The sequence below is a fragment of the Physeter macrocephalus genome, chromosome 17 (assembly GCF_002837175.3).
Source record: "Physeter macrocephalus isolate SW-GA chromosome 17, ASM283717v5, whole genome shotgun sequence".
Lineage (NCBI taxonomy): Eukaryota > Metazoa > Chordata > Mammalia > Artiodactyla > Physeteridae > Physeter > Physeter macrocephalus.
Genome location: NC_041230.1, coordinates 26,074,555 through 26,091,394, shown reverse-complemented (window position 1 = coordinate 26,091,394; position 16,840 = coordinate 26,074,555). Strand labels below are relative to the sequence as shown.

Below are 16,840 nucleotides of genomic sequence, written 5' to 3'. Positions count from 1 at the left end.
CAGCCCAGAGCCACAATTCAAGACTGCCTGCCGCAAGGTCTAGCCTGAGCATGCTGGTTTTAGATGGCATGTTTCATTAACAGAATTTCGGGGGGATGGGGGGGTGCTGTGGCGCTGTACTTGGTTTCAAGTTGCTGAGGTGATCTTCGCACAAGAAGCTAAAAAAGCCACCTAAAGCTGAAGGAATTTAGGGTCGAGGACTTAACCACATGGAATTTGGCTACTGATCACCCCAGATACCAAATTAGGCTTTTCTTCTGCTGCACTGTGATGCTTTCTAACACAAGGGTACGGGGAGGAAAAGGGCTTGCCAATGTCATGGTGCGTTTTCTTGTCTGCACGTTTTCTACACTGTCTCTGAAATGGTGTACATTTTCCTCAAACTCTATTTCCTAAGTTCCCAAGAGCACATATAATTTGCTTATATATGCTATATATATATATATGTATGCCACTGATAGAGGTGAATGAAGTATACACTGCAGATTTCTTTTATATACTATATGAAGAATGCACATGCACACATACACATATACATGCAAACAAGCTAATTAAATGACAACCTTAATCATTTTGTGGAGTTTCCTCAAGCTTTGCTTGGCATCACACAAAGTGCATATCTAAGCCACACAACTCCACTCCTGCAAAAGAAGAAAAAAAAAAAAACCACACAAGCGCAACCGTCAAAACCGGATTTGCCCTTCTCTAAATTAATCCAATTATTCAAATGTCAGTTATATCTGTCACAGCCTGGCTCCTTGGGCCGAACCAAACTGTTAAAAATTAAAACTGTTTTACTTCGTTTAGTCTTTCTGCCTTTTTAGTGTAAAATCCACGGTCTCGACAAAAAGTTGTGGGATTTGACACCCAGTGCAACACAACCCTATTGCTGTCATCCATGCATAATTCACTTTGGAAATATGCACTTGCTTTAAAATATTACTAAAATATACATGTAACATATGCTAATTGCACTGCGTTGGCTTGTAAGCTCCAGCCACTAGGTTATATGTAAACTTCGCCAAGTGCATACACTGTGCATAAAGGGATTATAAATGAAAGGAAATATCTCTGTCCCTAGCTCTCTGTCTCCAGCCTTGGCCAAACTGACAGCCCCAAATCCCAGCACCATCTAACATGCCCTTCCCGTGGAGAAGACAGCCTGTTCTCAGAGTCTTAATTACATCCCAGCTGACTGCCCAGCATTGCCAAAATCAGGCAACAAACGCTGGCCCTTCACTCACAATATGGTCTGCTAAACAGACTCCTGGTCACACAGAAAGAAACTTGCACAACGTGGAGAAATAAAGGGACAAGCAGGAGATCAAGGGAGAGCATAAACAGTAACCTAGGGGATGGAAGAGACAGAAACAATTCATCCCCACCACGCAGAAAAAGGCGGAAAAAAAGAAGAAAAGAAAAAGACAAGGGCTCTCTTCCCAGAATCCTCGGGTACCACCGGGCAGCAGAACTTTAACAAAGCTATCCTTCTTACAATGAAATCAAAGCCCTACTCATCCAGCCAAGCACTGCTGCTCCTCAAGATGGGCTGCTGATGCTAAGACTCAGTAGATTAATGACTGTTAAGCAAGACTCACCTACCCCACATGGATCAGGCCATTATAATTACAGAAGAACAGCGTGCAACATTCTACCATTGCAAATGGTATCATATGTTTTCCTGGCTGGCTTTTTGGGAAGGGTTTAGCTCATCCGATATGGGCAGAAGGTACCAGAGTCTTACGGTTTGTATCCACCTGTCCCTCACATCTACATACACAAAATTAAGTTTCTTTCTGTTTGTGGTCACATCACATGTAAATGACAGCCAGTCGGTCACCCAACTTAGAGGCTATTCTTGGTTTGGTCCGACTCTAAATATAGACTCAGGGCATACATGAAATTTACTTTAAGGAGCTTTGGAAGGCAGTTGTTCTCCAGAGCAACAGAAACCAAGATCAACAAAAGATCCTGAAAGGGGGTAACAGAGAAAGCTCTGTCCTATATATTAAAATGTCATATGCTGAGAAAACAAACAGTAGTTTCAAATATGAGCTCCAAATCAGAAGTTATAAGGGCAGGTGTTTGGAATTTTACTCGTTGATTTTAGCATTGAAATTGTGTTTCTGGGGGTACCACGTATTCAACACAATGGGGACAGTGCCCCCTGGTATTAGGTTATGGAGCAACCCTGGTTGATTTGCAATTAAACTGCTTCTTACATGGGCAACTCCATGCAGTACGTTCCAAGAGGAGCAGGCTATGGATTTAGGTATTTTAATGATGGTAGAGGAGTCTCCTAAACAATGCAGCTAGTCAAACAGCAAAAATAACTCACAGGTGAGAAGTACAATTTACAAAGCACTTAAACAGACATCCCCACTAAGTTTGGTACTACAGGTTGGTATCATTCTTCTGATTTTACACAAGAGGACACTGAAAGTCAGACAAGTTAGATGGCTCATCCAAGATAATATGGTTTTTGACTGCAAAATGCATACTGCCCTGTGTTATTGCTCTAGAAAACACAGAGGAAAGACAGAGTGAGGGTAACTACATATTTCACGTGTACAGTGTTGGATAAATCAGGAGAACATAAGTACCTTACTTTACAGTAATAGTAGGGGTAGCAAGCGTGCACTTCCGGCAGGTAGCAAGAAGTCGAGGTGTTGAAATGTAATTCCTTCTAAAAACTTCCCTCCTCCCCAACATAGCTGCCCTTGGGTGGGGAAGATGAGGATACCACTGATGCCTTTATTAGGAGTTTCAAAGAGAAAAGCTAACTGCCCAAGCACACCACCAGTTAAATAATACTACCGCCATCATACTAGTACCACTAGTAATTCCCTCTTTGTCAAAGAAGATGATGCCACTAATCCCTATTATATGGTGACAACATGATGGAATATCTTCTAAAAGGGGGTCATTATTATAGGAATGGAGTACCCAAAACTATTACAATTGTTGGGGTAAACGATTCTGGGACTCATAAACTGGTTTTTTTTTTTAGTTGTTGTTTGTTTTTAGGTTTACCTTATGGAAAATGCTGCGTTAAAAAAAAAAGTTTCATTATAATATAATCTGAATTCAGCATGGCTTAACTAGAGATCATAATCTAATGCCTCATATGCAGCCCTAAAATTAAATCTTTATACTACTTTATTCTTCAGCTGGTATAAAGCTATAAGACAAGAAAACAATGGATTCAGTATATCTTAACAGTGCTGAGTAATAGCCATTTCAGTGATTCATTATTTTCTCTGGAACTTAAATAATGAAGATTTGGAATCCTGCTTCCATTACAGAAACAGACTACATTCAAATTGCATCTTGAGAATTGATACCAAACATCCTTTGGGGATAAATTCACTGCAATTTGAAGTCTGGGAAGGCAACCAAGACATTTAATGGAAAGAACATGGACACATTTAACATGTGCTTAAATAAGAGATTTTTTTAAAAAAAAGAAAAGAAAAAGAAAACAACTTTAAAATCCAAGCCAACGGAAAGGGTTTCAAGCTATGCTGAGAGGACATCTCCCTCACCAGCAATCTACATATCAGCTAATAAATGAAAAGAGAATAAAACATTGGTTGTGTTCTGGTTCCCTTAAACATAAGTCCTCCTCAAGGCTTAGGCCAAGGGTTGGCAAACTAAGGCCCAAATCCTGTTTGTTGGCAAACAGGGCCAAATCCTGCCACCTGTTTTAGTATATAAAGTTTTACTGGAACTCGGCCCCACTTATTCATTTATATATTGTCGATGGCTGCTTTTGCGTTACAACAGCAGAGTAGAGCAATTGTGCCACAGACCGAGTGGCCCGTGGGGCCTAAAGTATTTACTATCTGACCTTTTACAGAAAAAGTTTGCCAACCTCTGGCCTTGACAAAGACCTACTGTGATCCACGTGGCATCCCTGCCAATTCTAAAGAACTCACCTTTATGAAAACTGGCTTAAAGTTTATATTTGAAGAAATACACTTTGTTTTATATCCTGGCATGGTTTAGTTTTCACAGCAGTGACCGAAAGCCTAGCACTGGGTTGGTATTATTATCAGGAACAACTAGGGGGAATTTTAGCAATCTGCTTGAAGTTCCTTGCTGAAAGTTCTACTACTTTCCAAGATAAGAGCAAGTCATCTCACAGAGGCACAAACCTAAAACTGGTGACCACGGCTTCAGAAGCAACAGACCCAGCTTTGAGTCCCACCTGTTAAAATGACTTTAAAAATGTGAGGTGGGAATTATTACACATTAGCTTTCTGAGACCCAGTTTCTTCATTGGGAAAGTGAGGAAAAACCTCTCTGAACTCAGGTGAATGAGATGAGTTGTTACAATGAATTCAGGTCACTTAACCTAAGGCCTGACGCTCTCTAACTCGAGTCTATGAGAGAAGAAAGGAATTATTTCAGGATTTGCAGGATAAACTTTCAAGAGTCCTTCCTGTTTATGCATTAGTCTCCCCTCATCCAAATATTTGCCATCTTGAGAATCTTTCTACTCTAGTGACCTGTCTAGAGGTGTCTGAATTCCCAGTACTACAGAGAAGTGGGTTGGTTTCCTTCAATTTCGCCTTTGGAGATTCCAAATCTCAGTCAGCCTCTCTGCTGCCCTCATCTCGGGGACCTTCCAAATTCTGACTCCTATTTTATATACGTTGTTAGAATAACCAGCTGTCAAACAAGCTCTTAGGTAGGCTCATTGGCCGATGTTGCCACCATGTTCCCCATGCAATCCACACAAGACAGGCCAAACAATCGAGGCCCCGACAGTCATTCAAAAGATATAGAACAATAAGTCCAGGTAAGATTTGGAGAGAAGAGCTTATCACCCACGCTAGTGAGATACAGAGGCAGAAATGTGAAGAAGCATGAGTTCTGGATCTGAAATGCACATGTGCGGCTATTACATAACAGCTTTTACTTGTGTTACTGTGGTATCATTAAGATCCTCAAATACCAAAGACAAAAATGAAGGTCAATGTTTGCCTGTTAACATATTGCTTGAAAATACCCAAAACTGTTGTATTGTACATTTGGTAATTTAAGCAAATACAACAAAGATTAGTCTTGGTCTAGTTTTGATGAAAATGCCCATTTTTTCCTAGTGGATTTGATGGTGAGAAAAGAAATCTCCCAGGATTTAAAAAAATATTCTATACTTAATACTCTACACATATGCTATACATTTCATATACCAATGAAAGACTAATATTTTTTTCATTTTCTCAGTGGGGAAAGAAAATACAGATTTTTTTCATGGTGAACTTTGCTGTAAATTACAGTAAATCAATTTCAGCAGATTTGAATTTTCAAAATAGCTTATTTAAATAAAGCTGATGAATATCTGAAATAATGTGGACCACCACACATTCAGTATGTTTGAGATCCCGCGAACTAAACGGACTTCAACTTGCAATATAAATCCTCTACCACAGACAGTCTGATACTGGCCATCAGCAGTCAAAGTACAGATGTCTACATGGGGAGAGAAAGTACCTGATGGGACTTTTGGATGAATTTTTATGGGCCTCCCAGATATCCTTCTATCAGGGGACCCATGAATTAGTCTATAGACTATCCCTAGGAATGGGGGTAGAATGATGAGGCATAATCATGACTTCCCTCACTTTGAGGTTCAAGCTTCTCCCATTTGCCTTCAGTCAAATTATGGAGTGGAGCCTGTCTACTGCTTCCTAGTGGGGACAGTGACAAAGTCTTTGGATTCTAAAGATATGAGTATGTACCTGAAATTGAAAGAGCCCTGCTACGTCATGGTCTTCGGGGAGAAATTCAAGTGACAACATCATCACGGTCTCTGTTCCCCCAAAGCATTCACTTGAAGGCAAGCACGGTACTTTTATGACTAATCAGATCCAAATTCTCATTCTGGGTCCTGTCTGGAGACTTCACCATTAGCTCTGACCACAAGCTAAGCAAACAAGTAAATGCTCTAAAAGAAATGGTCTCCTGTACTATCTACTACAGAAACAGAGCCCTCAGGGATTACATGAAACTCTGAATATGGTTCCTATGCTACTATGGAAAGTCTACATTTAAATGATTTCCCTTAACTCTGGGAAGAGACCCGGTAAAAGAGGTTAACACAAATAAGGTGACAGTGAACATGAATGGGCAGTGAGGACCAGTGATTCAGATGCTCTGGGAGCCTGCTGGACATCATATCTCCAGCATACTTGTTTCAGTGAGTTCTCATGGAAGTGGTACTATTTGAGGTGTTCAAGAACTACCAGTTTAGAGTGGTGGATGCCAAAGGTGCCCTGTGAGAAGTCTTATTTCACACTGCCCTTTACCTAAGCATACGTGATGCAAGAGACTCAGTGATACCACCAAGGATGCGTCACGGATCAGACTGGTGCAAATCACTTACGATATTGGTCATCGTAACAATTCCCCAGGGCCCGTCCCAACATATGCTGACTGAATTAATAACAAGAGTAGATTGAAAAACAGATTTCAGGTAAAGCTGATAAATGCCCGACCAGACCTAAAATTGGAAAGCCTCTGATAATAATGAAACACAAGCCCGTGCATCTGGCTAGCAAAATCCATCTTCCCAGCACTGAACAGAAGTTGGAATCTACCTTGGAAGAATGCACAATAGAACTCCCATGAATTAGCTCCAAGAATTTAATACCTGTTGCAATTTTCTCTAATTTAGTCTATGAAATAATAACACAGACAGCAATTACCATAAAGAAAAACTTCAGGTGCAACAGCATTAGTTCAACAGCTGGGATCAAGTGTCAGCCCAGAATAACAAATTTCATTCATTTTATCTCCAGCTCTGGAGACATGCTGCTACGAGCTTTAATAGTCAGGAATGTCTGTTGGCTAAATGACTCTGCAGAGCTAGTCAAGTGAGGGCGGCCTGCGACAGTTTAATTGGGTAGCTCGCTAGGACTCTTATCTTCGGGCTAGAAGCAGTGGTCTCTAAACAAGCATAAAGTGGCACCCGACGCTGAGCAAAGCAGCCTGCAGGAAAGAAAAAAGGAGAGCTTCTGATGGCAGGATCTCTCATTGACACTGGCGTCACCTTGGCTACAGGTGCACCGGAGCTGCGCCAGAGAAAGGTGGGGTTCAGACAGCCAAGCCATCATTGATCTTGTATTGATTTCTGGACACTGTGTCCTAGATCCATTCCAAGATAGAGTGACAGTTGTTGGTTGTACGCTTGTGAGAGACAAAACTGGCTAGCACCAAGCAGCCCTACTGTTTTCTGATCATATTTCCTTTAGAAACACGCCACCCATAGATTTTTTTTTTCCCCCCCCGGACAGAGAAATCCAAACAAGTTTATCACTGAAAAAGAGGGTTAGGGGCTGGTTAATCAGCCATTTGTCTTGGCTGCTCTGGATCTGGGAGTCAAGGGGTCGAAACCAAGCACAATTGGGTCCTTTGGTTTTATCTCAGGTAACTCCCGTCTCTGGTAATTGAACCCACTCCTCGCGGTCAGAGTTCCTGTCACTCATATTCAATGTCTGTCATTACTGAGAAATGCTTCATGTCATATTACACTGACAGAACCACTACGGCAAGGCTAGCAAGATTCCCCCAGCACCAGACTTAAGACAATGGGAGCCTCTATCAGACCAGTGAATGTTTAACATTTTATGTGCTGACATTGTGTCTGTAAGCACGATATAATGAAAGTCTAGTCAATGGGAGATAAAAATTCATACTTTCCTCTCCTCCAGGGGCTGCCAGGCGAGATCAGAAATAAAACAAGTTGGCAGCTCCGACGATACCATTGCAACAGTGCCACGGCAGGCCTTTTCTAAGTGTGCTACGTGGATTTATACACCGACACACTTACAGCCATGCACGCGTGCATGCCTGTTTGTTTTTGATGTGGCTGGTGTACAGAACTCACTTGTCCCTTGGCAGGGCATGAGTCACTGTCACGGGGTCACTAACCTTAGAGACCTTAGAGATGAAACTCTTCCTGGAACGTATTCGGACACTTTCAAGCTATGAAATGCAGAGAAGGGGAGGCCCAGCAGCACCTTGAACAAAGAATGACTCCATCACCGTTTGGAAGTCTCGGGATGAGTTCTGAGAAAAGGATACGCCTGACAGGGCTCAAAAGCTCCAAGTCCACTCTGGAGTGCCAGCGACTCCTGGTTTTCAAGGCCTTCAGCCTACCTTCCGAGCCTTACCATGCTGCGCTCCTTCCCACGCAGTTTACACAGAACGCTCCATGTTACTCATTCCTTATCACGCCTCGCACTTTCAGCCCCTGGGCCTCTGCACACCTCCATTCCATTTGGAAAGCCTTTCCCCCACTCCCTCTTCCTTCGGGGCCCCACCCATGGGCTCCCTGCTCTACGGAGGTGGCTGATGCCCCTTAGCTGTTCATCACCCTCTTCGTGGTTGAGAGCTTGGGCTCCGCAATGACCCTGGGGTAGTCTGAATCCTCATTCTGGCATTTAAGCAAGTGTGTACACTGTGCCTCAGTTTCCCCAGCCATAAAATGGGGTTAACAGTAGTGTCTACCTCACATGGTTGCTGTGAGGATTAAATGAGATAGCCCGTAGTCACAGTTACAAGGCTTAACGTGGTTTCAAGACGGTGCCAGTAAAAAGCAAGCACTCAATGCCTGCTTTAATGACAATAATGATGATGATAAAACGACGACAACAATAATACTATCACTGCTATTGGTATTCTCAAAGCACTCTGTTCCTATCAGTAATACAATATCTCATCTTCTCTGCTGGTTTCCGCCGTGCTCTTCCACTTGGCACAGAGCTGTGGGCACCACCATCATCTGAGAATTTGTTAGAAGTGCAGATTCTCAAGCCCCGCCTGGAAAGGGCCTGCAATCCCTGTTTTACACGCCCACAAGGTGGTCCTGATGCTGACCCTGAGGATGCTGGCCCTGGGCTCGGGCTTGGTGGTCTGACTTCCTGCTCTGTCATCCCAGCTCCTCTGCCTCCCCACGCTGTGTCCTTGGGAAAGTTACTTAACATCTTTTTCCCTTGGCTTCCCCTTGTTAAAATTAGGGATGCTAAAAAAAAATAAAATAAAATACTGACTGTTGTAATAGTTGAATTAATTCACATAAAGCACTTAAAAATTTCATGCCTGGCACAGAGAAGTACTCAATAAGAACTAGCTCGTAGTAATGTTATTTAGGATTAAAAGCATTACTGAATCATGTAAAGCACTTGGATGCTTTAGCAGGAGTTCAGTAAGTGTTACTCCTGGAAGTAGTCTTCATCTGATGCAAGCCTCCCGAAGGCCCAGACCGTGACTTATTCACCCCTGTAGCCCCCAGGAGCTGAGCCCAGGCTTTGCTACCTGGAACTCTACGGTGAATCCAGAGGCCCAGGATGCAGGCTGGCTATTTATCTGGGGTTGGTGCTCTGTTGGCCTTGAGGCAGAGAAACAAGACAACTCACTTCGGCTTCAGCCGCAGTTTTCCCAAGGCCACTAGCCTGTGGGCCAATTGTCTTTTGCACAGATCTCTCCTCCCGGTTCGGAGGCTATTTTCACTAAAGGTCGCACCCCCTAAGCCTAGTAACTTTGGATTTAAAAATCATTTTGACTTGATATTTTACAGGGAACATGGCAGGCTTAGTGAGTTTAATCTCTCTCTCTCTTTCAATACACTGGAGGTGGGACACCTTTTAACCTAACTGACAAAGCTTTAAAAAAGCCTCTGCTTAGAAACTGACTGCAGCCTGAAGCAGAATGTAAAAGCTGGCCGCAGAGCTTTCCACACTGGAGGGGGCCAGCCCACAAAGAGTCACAATCACTCAGCTCTCCTCTGGCATAAACCAAACTGTACTCACCAGTTCATCTCCTCCTCTACCCCTCCCCTGAGAAAATCAAAACTGGCTGAAGAAAAGAAATAGCTCTCCAGCCAGTAATCTGGCCTTCTCTGAATGGTCTGCTTCACTGATCTCTTAAAATTGCCAGGTACACACTACACCAAGAGTATTAAAAAGCTGGTTTTGTAGCAAAGGAATGAACTAACCTGCTTGGGAAAAGTTCCCATTTTAGACAATCGCCAGGATCATAATAAGCAGTAAATGTTGGCTGTTATTTATTAAAAGAGAACATGCTACTACACGTACTATAAATAAGACTCATATAGCTAGTACAGTAGTGAAAACTATAAATATTAAGTCTAGGAAGGTCTGCTATTTATCCAATAGAAGATAAGATTCCCTCAAACATATAATCATAAGCTAGAAGCCATCAGCAGTTAGCAGGAGGTCGTCTCTAAGTGTCTCTACAGGCATTGCTAATATCCTGGCAGCAAAAAGAATGCAGTGGGTTTTTTAAAAAATATATTACATTTAGATCTGATGAATAAATGAACAAATTCCATATCTTGATGACTGTTTCTACTAGCATTCCTTGTAACAACAGGTTAGTGGTGATTCCAGAGTTGTTTCCTACTTCCAGTAGTGGGAATTGAGGGGACCCAAGAATTGAAGAAGCTACCTTTTGATCCCTGGGAGCAACATCAGATAAATCCTGGCAATAGGGAGAGAAGCTGAAATGACAGTGGTATAAAAATAATTCACATTTCTCTCTCAAGGCATTACCATTATCAAACTGGACAAAACACTATGTCAAGTACAATCCTAGCAATAGGGTCACAGACTCTATTCCCACTACTGCTGTAGAGCAGACCTTGGCTAGAGTCTTAGCCCCTGTCCAGATCCCCACGCAGTCCAAGGGTAACCATTTTCTGCAGCCCTACAACGAACCATGAAAAATTCGGGCAGGACAGTTTCAGATCTCAAAGCACTGCGCTCTGAAGAATAAAAATGGATTCTATTTACCAAACCAAGTGGGGAAAAAAGCACATTGCAAAGATATTTCTTATGCTGAAATATTACATGGCCAAATGTTCCTGTCAAATCGTGGTTTAATTACCTTGGCCCCCATGCCTCTTATAATCACCTGTCATTAGCAACAATGCTGGCATCTGTTTACACGTCTGTCAGAAATGCCAGCCCAGCTGAAGCCAGGGGAGAAGAAAATGTTTGTGGGGCTATGGCCTCAGTTGAAAGAAAGGTCACCTTAAGGCTGACCTGCCACCACCCAGGGCCGTCCCTCAAAAGATAACCTAAGGACAGGACCCCTGAAGCAAACAACAACTTCCTAGGAAACAAATTTTCAATAGGGTAGTTTAGAGATTCTCAGACCAAAGAGGAAAATGTTGGTGATTCATGGCTGTATTATGCCTCCTTTTATGGCATTTCTGCTTGCCTCCAGGAAATGACACCAGTGATAATGTGTTCTACATTCCAATGTCTTCAGGGTCTTTCCACCCTGGTGCTCTCCTCAACCCTACAAGGTCACACCTGACACCTACTTCTTCCATTAATTCTCCTCTCCTCCTCCAGGGAGGAGGTCTGCTTTCCTTGCCACTTAGTAGCCGCCACTGCCTACTCTATTTGAGAGGATTTTCTCCCAGAGACTGGCTTCATAATAGGACACCATCTCTCTAGAGTCCCCTTTCGTCCCCACATCCCTAAAAACAAACACACAGATCCCTTTGTTTTGACATTTTAGCACATGAACAGCAAGTGACTGAGCAAATGAGAGAATGAATACATCATAGGGCTATTCAAAAACCCATAACACTTGTAGTTCGAGCTTAGTGGTTTTTAGGTTTTGACGCTCTTCTAACATGTTAAATTGGTTTCAGTTGAAGTTCTGTCCATAACCATCTTTATTTAATTTTCTCCAAATTCAGTTTCATCATCTATAAAATGGAGGCAGTAGTACCCAACCTCTGTACGATTACTGGGAGAAATAAACACGAAAATACTTATAAAGGCATCCACACAGAGTACGTGCTCAATACTTGCTAAGCTCCAATTTGACTCCTTTCGTTCCATAAAAACTTTCCCAACTCATAATGACTACTTATTTCAAAGAGCTCATGATTTACTTATGGCTGATGCCATTTAATCTGGCATTTATCTCACAGTCAAATCTGTCTGCTTTCTGATGACTACCTTAAACCTTGATTAGAAGACCTATCACAGCACTGGACACATAGTGGAAACTTTCCAAAGGCTTTGTAAATGGTATTTGGATCCATTTCTATTTGGAGACAGCAAACACCATGATGAAATGAAATCTTTACCCCAACCCTAAGATCTGACCCCTCCTGCCTCTCCAGCCCCATCTCACCTTCTTCTCCCCTTGGTCATGCTTCTCACCCTTACTCCTGCTTGGCCAGGTTTCCTCAGCTCCTTAAACATTAGCCTCTGCCTTCTCCTTGGCCCACTAACACTCTGAGCTTTGCTTTAACCAAAGCCCCTGCTACCGCCCTTCTGGCTCAGCAGCCTGTGAGTTCCGTCGTGAAGGCTGCAGGGAGGCCAAGCCGAACACCCTACCCCAGCTGAAACGGTAGAGGCTCTTTACTCCACCTTCTGAAATTTTGAGAATTTTAGCCCTTTCTCGAACCTGTACCAGGGCCATTCCTGGATGCGTGCCCTCTCTGGAGTTCTGCACTTCATTTTTAGGGCAGCCTACCTCCCTCTGACCTTCTTTTCTCTTTGACCTTCACTGATCAGTATGTTCAATGATAGTTGTCTCATCATCCCAGGTTTCAAAGCTGGGCAAGGTGCATCATCTTCCCTTAAATGACAAGGTAACGTTGTTTTGTTCCAGGAGAAGATTCAAAACCCTATCCACACTCTGAGGTAGGTTCAGGGGAAAAAAAATCATGCTTCTTTTCGAATGAAAGACCATCCACATGTTGTTATGTTTCTGACACAACCCTTAAAAGATGTGTCTTTGCCCCCCAGAGAAATCAGAGAACTATGAATTTCCTTTGGTGGTGATTTCAACAACTCTAACTCAACTAACTCCTTAATTCTTAAGATGTGGTCATGTAGATCCATTTTTCCCCCTTTTCCCTTGTCTCTTTGATATTCCAAAATGAGTGAGAGAGAAAACTGTGAACTTTCTTCATATATATCAAAAATCGATGAACCCCTTTTCCTTGACAAGCATTAGAGTCAGCTCCCGGGCACTACACTTTCTATAGGACCTTAGCCTTCATTTTTAAGTTTGACGCTATGCGTGAAGGAAAAAAATGCAGTTATTTTACAGATGTGCACTGGGGGCAGCTACTAAAGGGTATTTTACTAGCTCAATATGGTACAAGAAATCAGCCATAGCTGGCACCATCACACATTGCTTCAGAAAAATGCACTGTGGAGAATTGACACTGTACCTATAATTTTAAAAGATTTGCTCATTTAAACCGACAGGCAGCATTTTCTGCCACATAATGGAGAAATTCACAGGATGCTGGGCCCCCTCATGGCTTCTATGGCTATAAAAGCCCCTTCATGCTGGATTTTTTATATTTGGTAAATTAATAGTTTACTGTTCTAAGATTCCTGCATGTTTATATTATTGCTTTTCTAACATAAAAGACTGCAGTTGTTATGGAAACATATGGTAACATTTGCTGCTAAATTTTAAATGCATTTTCTACCCCTGTTACACACCTGAAATGAAGCCAAAAACTCTCTTTGCTTTACATTAGGCTGAAATTCAAACTGGTCTGGATGACTATAAATGGTTACTGTTTGTCTTGGCTCCTACCTGTATCAGATTTAGACCGAGGAATCTTAGGGAAGAAATTACACGGGATAAAATGGATATTTCTAAATTACAAGGCCTACAATTCCAGTGGCTCCAAATATCAGCTTTCTGTTTCATCTCAGCCTGCCAGAAAGAAAATGGTGGGGCTGGACAATAAAAGATGGACAACATTTACCCTCCAGAGCCAAATGCTTCTTGTTTAGATTATCCTGGAGGAGGAGGCTGCCGATCCTGATGAGTTAAGTCTTGTTAGCAAATTAAATGGCTGTAGATTACAATGGTGCAAGGCATGAGTTTTAGCCTCTGGCTTCAACGTGAAATGACAAGAGTACACATTCTTTCAACCCATTTTGTTCTGCAATTTTCCTCTTTGAGCACCTCACAATTCTCAAGTAATTGTTCATGATGACTCTTGGCCCTTGGGGATGTTGGCTTGGAAACTTTTACCGGACAGTTTTCTAAGTGGCCCAATTACCCATTTCTCCGCACCTTAACACCTCACCCAAGTAAAGTTTCCTTGTGCAATGTGACTAGTCATAAATACTCCTAAAAAAAAAAACGAAGCACTTTGGCTCAGAAAAGTATCAGATGAGAATTCTTGCCGGTTTGAGCATCTTTCTGGAATTTTTAAGTCAAGATAAACCAAGAGTCACAAAAGAACGGCAAATGTGCACATTCAGTCTTGCTCTGGGACCTAGGAGACCTAATTCCTACTTACATCTTGGTCCTGAGGGCTTGATCTTCTATTCATTTCATTTGTTAAGAGTTGAGATTAATTATCACAGGTTAACTCTCTGTCTTTCACCATGCTATTTGCTGAAGAGCTCCATTTTAAGTTTAGGACAAGATTAGACATTGTTTCTGTATATTTAAGTGAACGGGCGAAAGAATTATGATGCTTTTCTAAGTATGGAAATATGAGAAGTTGCCAGAGATGTTTTGCTCCCTAGGCCCTTGTTTGGTAAGAAATAAGTGACACTTATCCCCTAATAGTACATATGCAGAGGCTTCTACGGCGGTAACTGAAAAAATAGGGTTATAATCTTCCTGCTCCCCTTTTTCATTCATTCAAATAAAGAATTTCAAGTTCTAAGGCATCTGTTCAAGCATCCAGGATGCTAGCTAAGCCAAGGGCTCAGAATATAGACAAAGCAGGGCCCAATCAGTAGCATAGGTTAGAGCTTTCACAAAACATGGATGACTACTGCATTATAATATTATACATATACATATATATACGTACACACACACACACATATATATACACACATCATGTCTATATAATATATACAAATTAAATATTACTTACATTATATATATAATTATATATAGTGTTACATGTTTTCATGTTTCTCTACCTTTCTTCTTTAGAAAACAGACAGAGGAAAATATCTCTTAACCCATCAAGATGTAGAAAAGGCAATGATTAAAAAGAAGACACCAGAACCTCACTGCTTGGGCTCAAGTCCTGGTTTGGTCACTTGCAACCTGTGTTATCTTAGGTAAATTCCTAGCCTTTCTGGGTCTTAGCTACCTTAACTGAGGTAACTTCTGAGTTTCAAGCTATCTACATACGGGTTGGCATGAAAAGTAAGCAAGGAAATATGGGGAAAACACTCAGAATAGTACCAGGCACGTAGTTAAGATTCATGAGAAGTTAGCTGCTATTATTAATGATGAGGATGATCATCATCATCATCTACTTCATAACTAATAGCATAATTATGATTAAGATACTTGTTTCTTAATCCCTTCAGTTTGTAAGGTCAGCACTTCCTAACCTTTGATGATGTGATCCACCATCATGATTTTCAGCAATATTCATGAACCACCCTACACTATTATTATTTCCAGAATTTTTCTTTAAACCAACTTAAAAAAAGACAACAACTTAAAGACGGACTTTAGCCCTGTCCTCAACAATATGACTTGGGAACCATGGATCCAAATGTCAGTCACACTTTTCTAATCTAAAGCAAAATACCTAACTTTTAAAATACAAAGTATTCTTCGGTATATTACAAAATCATCTTCTGTGCCACCTGTGCACTGTGTGTTACACTTCAGGGGCCTCTGGGCCAGGCCTTGGCACATTTTCGAAGGGCACACCTCTGCATGAACTGGGAGACATCTCAGATTTGACAGAAACCACCACCACTATCTGCGCGGACAATACACGGCCTTGTCAAGGGACCGAACGTGGGTGACTGTCACTAAGCTTACTTCACGTAGCGCATATTCAAGGCTGAATCCTGTCTCGGTGCTGAAGGACTGAAAAGAATTCCCTTTCATTAGCCTAAGTCCCTAGTAATGCGAGCATTGTGCTGATGGGGAGACTGCGAACAGGGGGAGGCCCTTGTGAAAGAAAAAACGACGCTATACGCAAGAGCCCTCCTCCAATCTCTGCAGACCGAATTAAATGTATTTTGACCCCGTGCTAACCCATTTTCCTGTGATACATTTGGTACAAGAAAAGATTAATTACTTATGAAAATCAGGCGAACATCTCTACAGCAAATATATTATCGCTGTATAGGACAGGACATAAAGGTTTGCACTTGTACCATTAGCTCAGCTATAATAAATGAGATGCTCTATGTGATGTATATGGTAAAGAAAACACAGCTGTTTGCTTCTGTAGGAAAGTGCATAGGTGCACAGCACCTGAGTCTGCAAACACTTAATAAGCCCTCAACAACAAAGCTGCATCCCTCACAACAGCCATGGCTGAAAACCATTATCCATGGATAATTAACTATGTCAGGACACTGAGGTCCTAACATGAGGTCCTCATAATTCCCCACTAAGGGAAGGACAGTAAAGCATTATTATAATATATTACTGATATTTAATATGAAGACTGTTCTATTTGTGTGTTATTAATGCAAGCTGTAAGTTACAGCAGCATTTGAATTATTCTTGGTTTATCTGGGTGCTGTATCTTGAAGGGCAAAGCAGCCCTTGGAGCTGAAGAACCGTAAAGAAATACTTCCATTTGGGATTAAAATTTTAAAGATAGAGTTGCAATTTGTTCTATTTATTTTCCCTCTGATCACACGAAGATATCCATGGTGGACATTTATCACTGGAAAAGCCATCGCTAAAATGACCAGTGTTAAGGAGGTTCAAAGTTACATGCTGGTAAAACACGTCTAGTGGACTCCTTTGATCTCGAGAAGAGTCCATCATTTTGCTTTCTCCAAGTATCCTGGTCATTTTGAGACTCTCC

At 41.8% G+C, this 16,840-nt stretch overlaps 1 protein-coding gene across 9 annotated transcripts in view; it reads right to left on the bottom strand.

Annotated features, from left to right (window-relative positions):
* The window catches only part of FTO (FTO alpha-ketoglutarate dependent dioxygenase), a 384,589-nt gene that overhangs the window by 135,649 nt on the left and 232,100 nt on the right, over window positions 1-16,840 (bottom strand). Inside the window, exon 9 of one of the 9 annotated variants that reach the window (XM_024125032.2) lies at window positions 7,939-8,027. The exons of the other annotated variants lie outside the window; for them this stretch is intronic. Coding sequence (XP_023980800.1) covers window positions 7,988-8,027 — 40 coding nt within the window. The 3' untranslated portion in view covers window positions 7,939-7,987. The remainder of the gene's footprint in view (window positions 1-7,938; window positions 8,028-16,840) is intronic. 9 annotated transcript variants of the gene reach the window in all.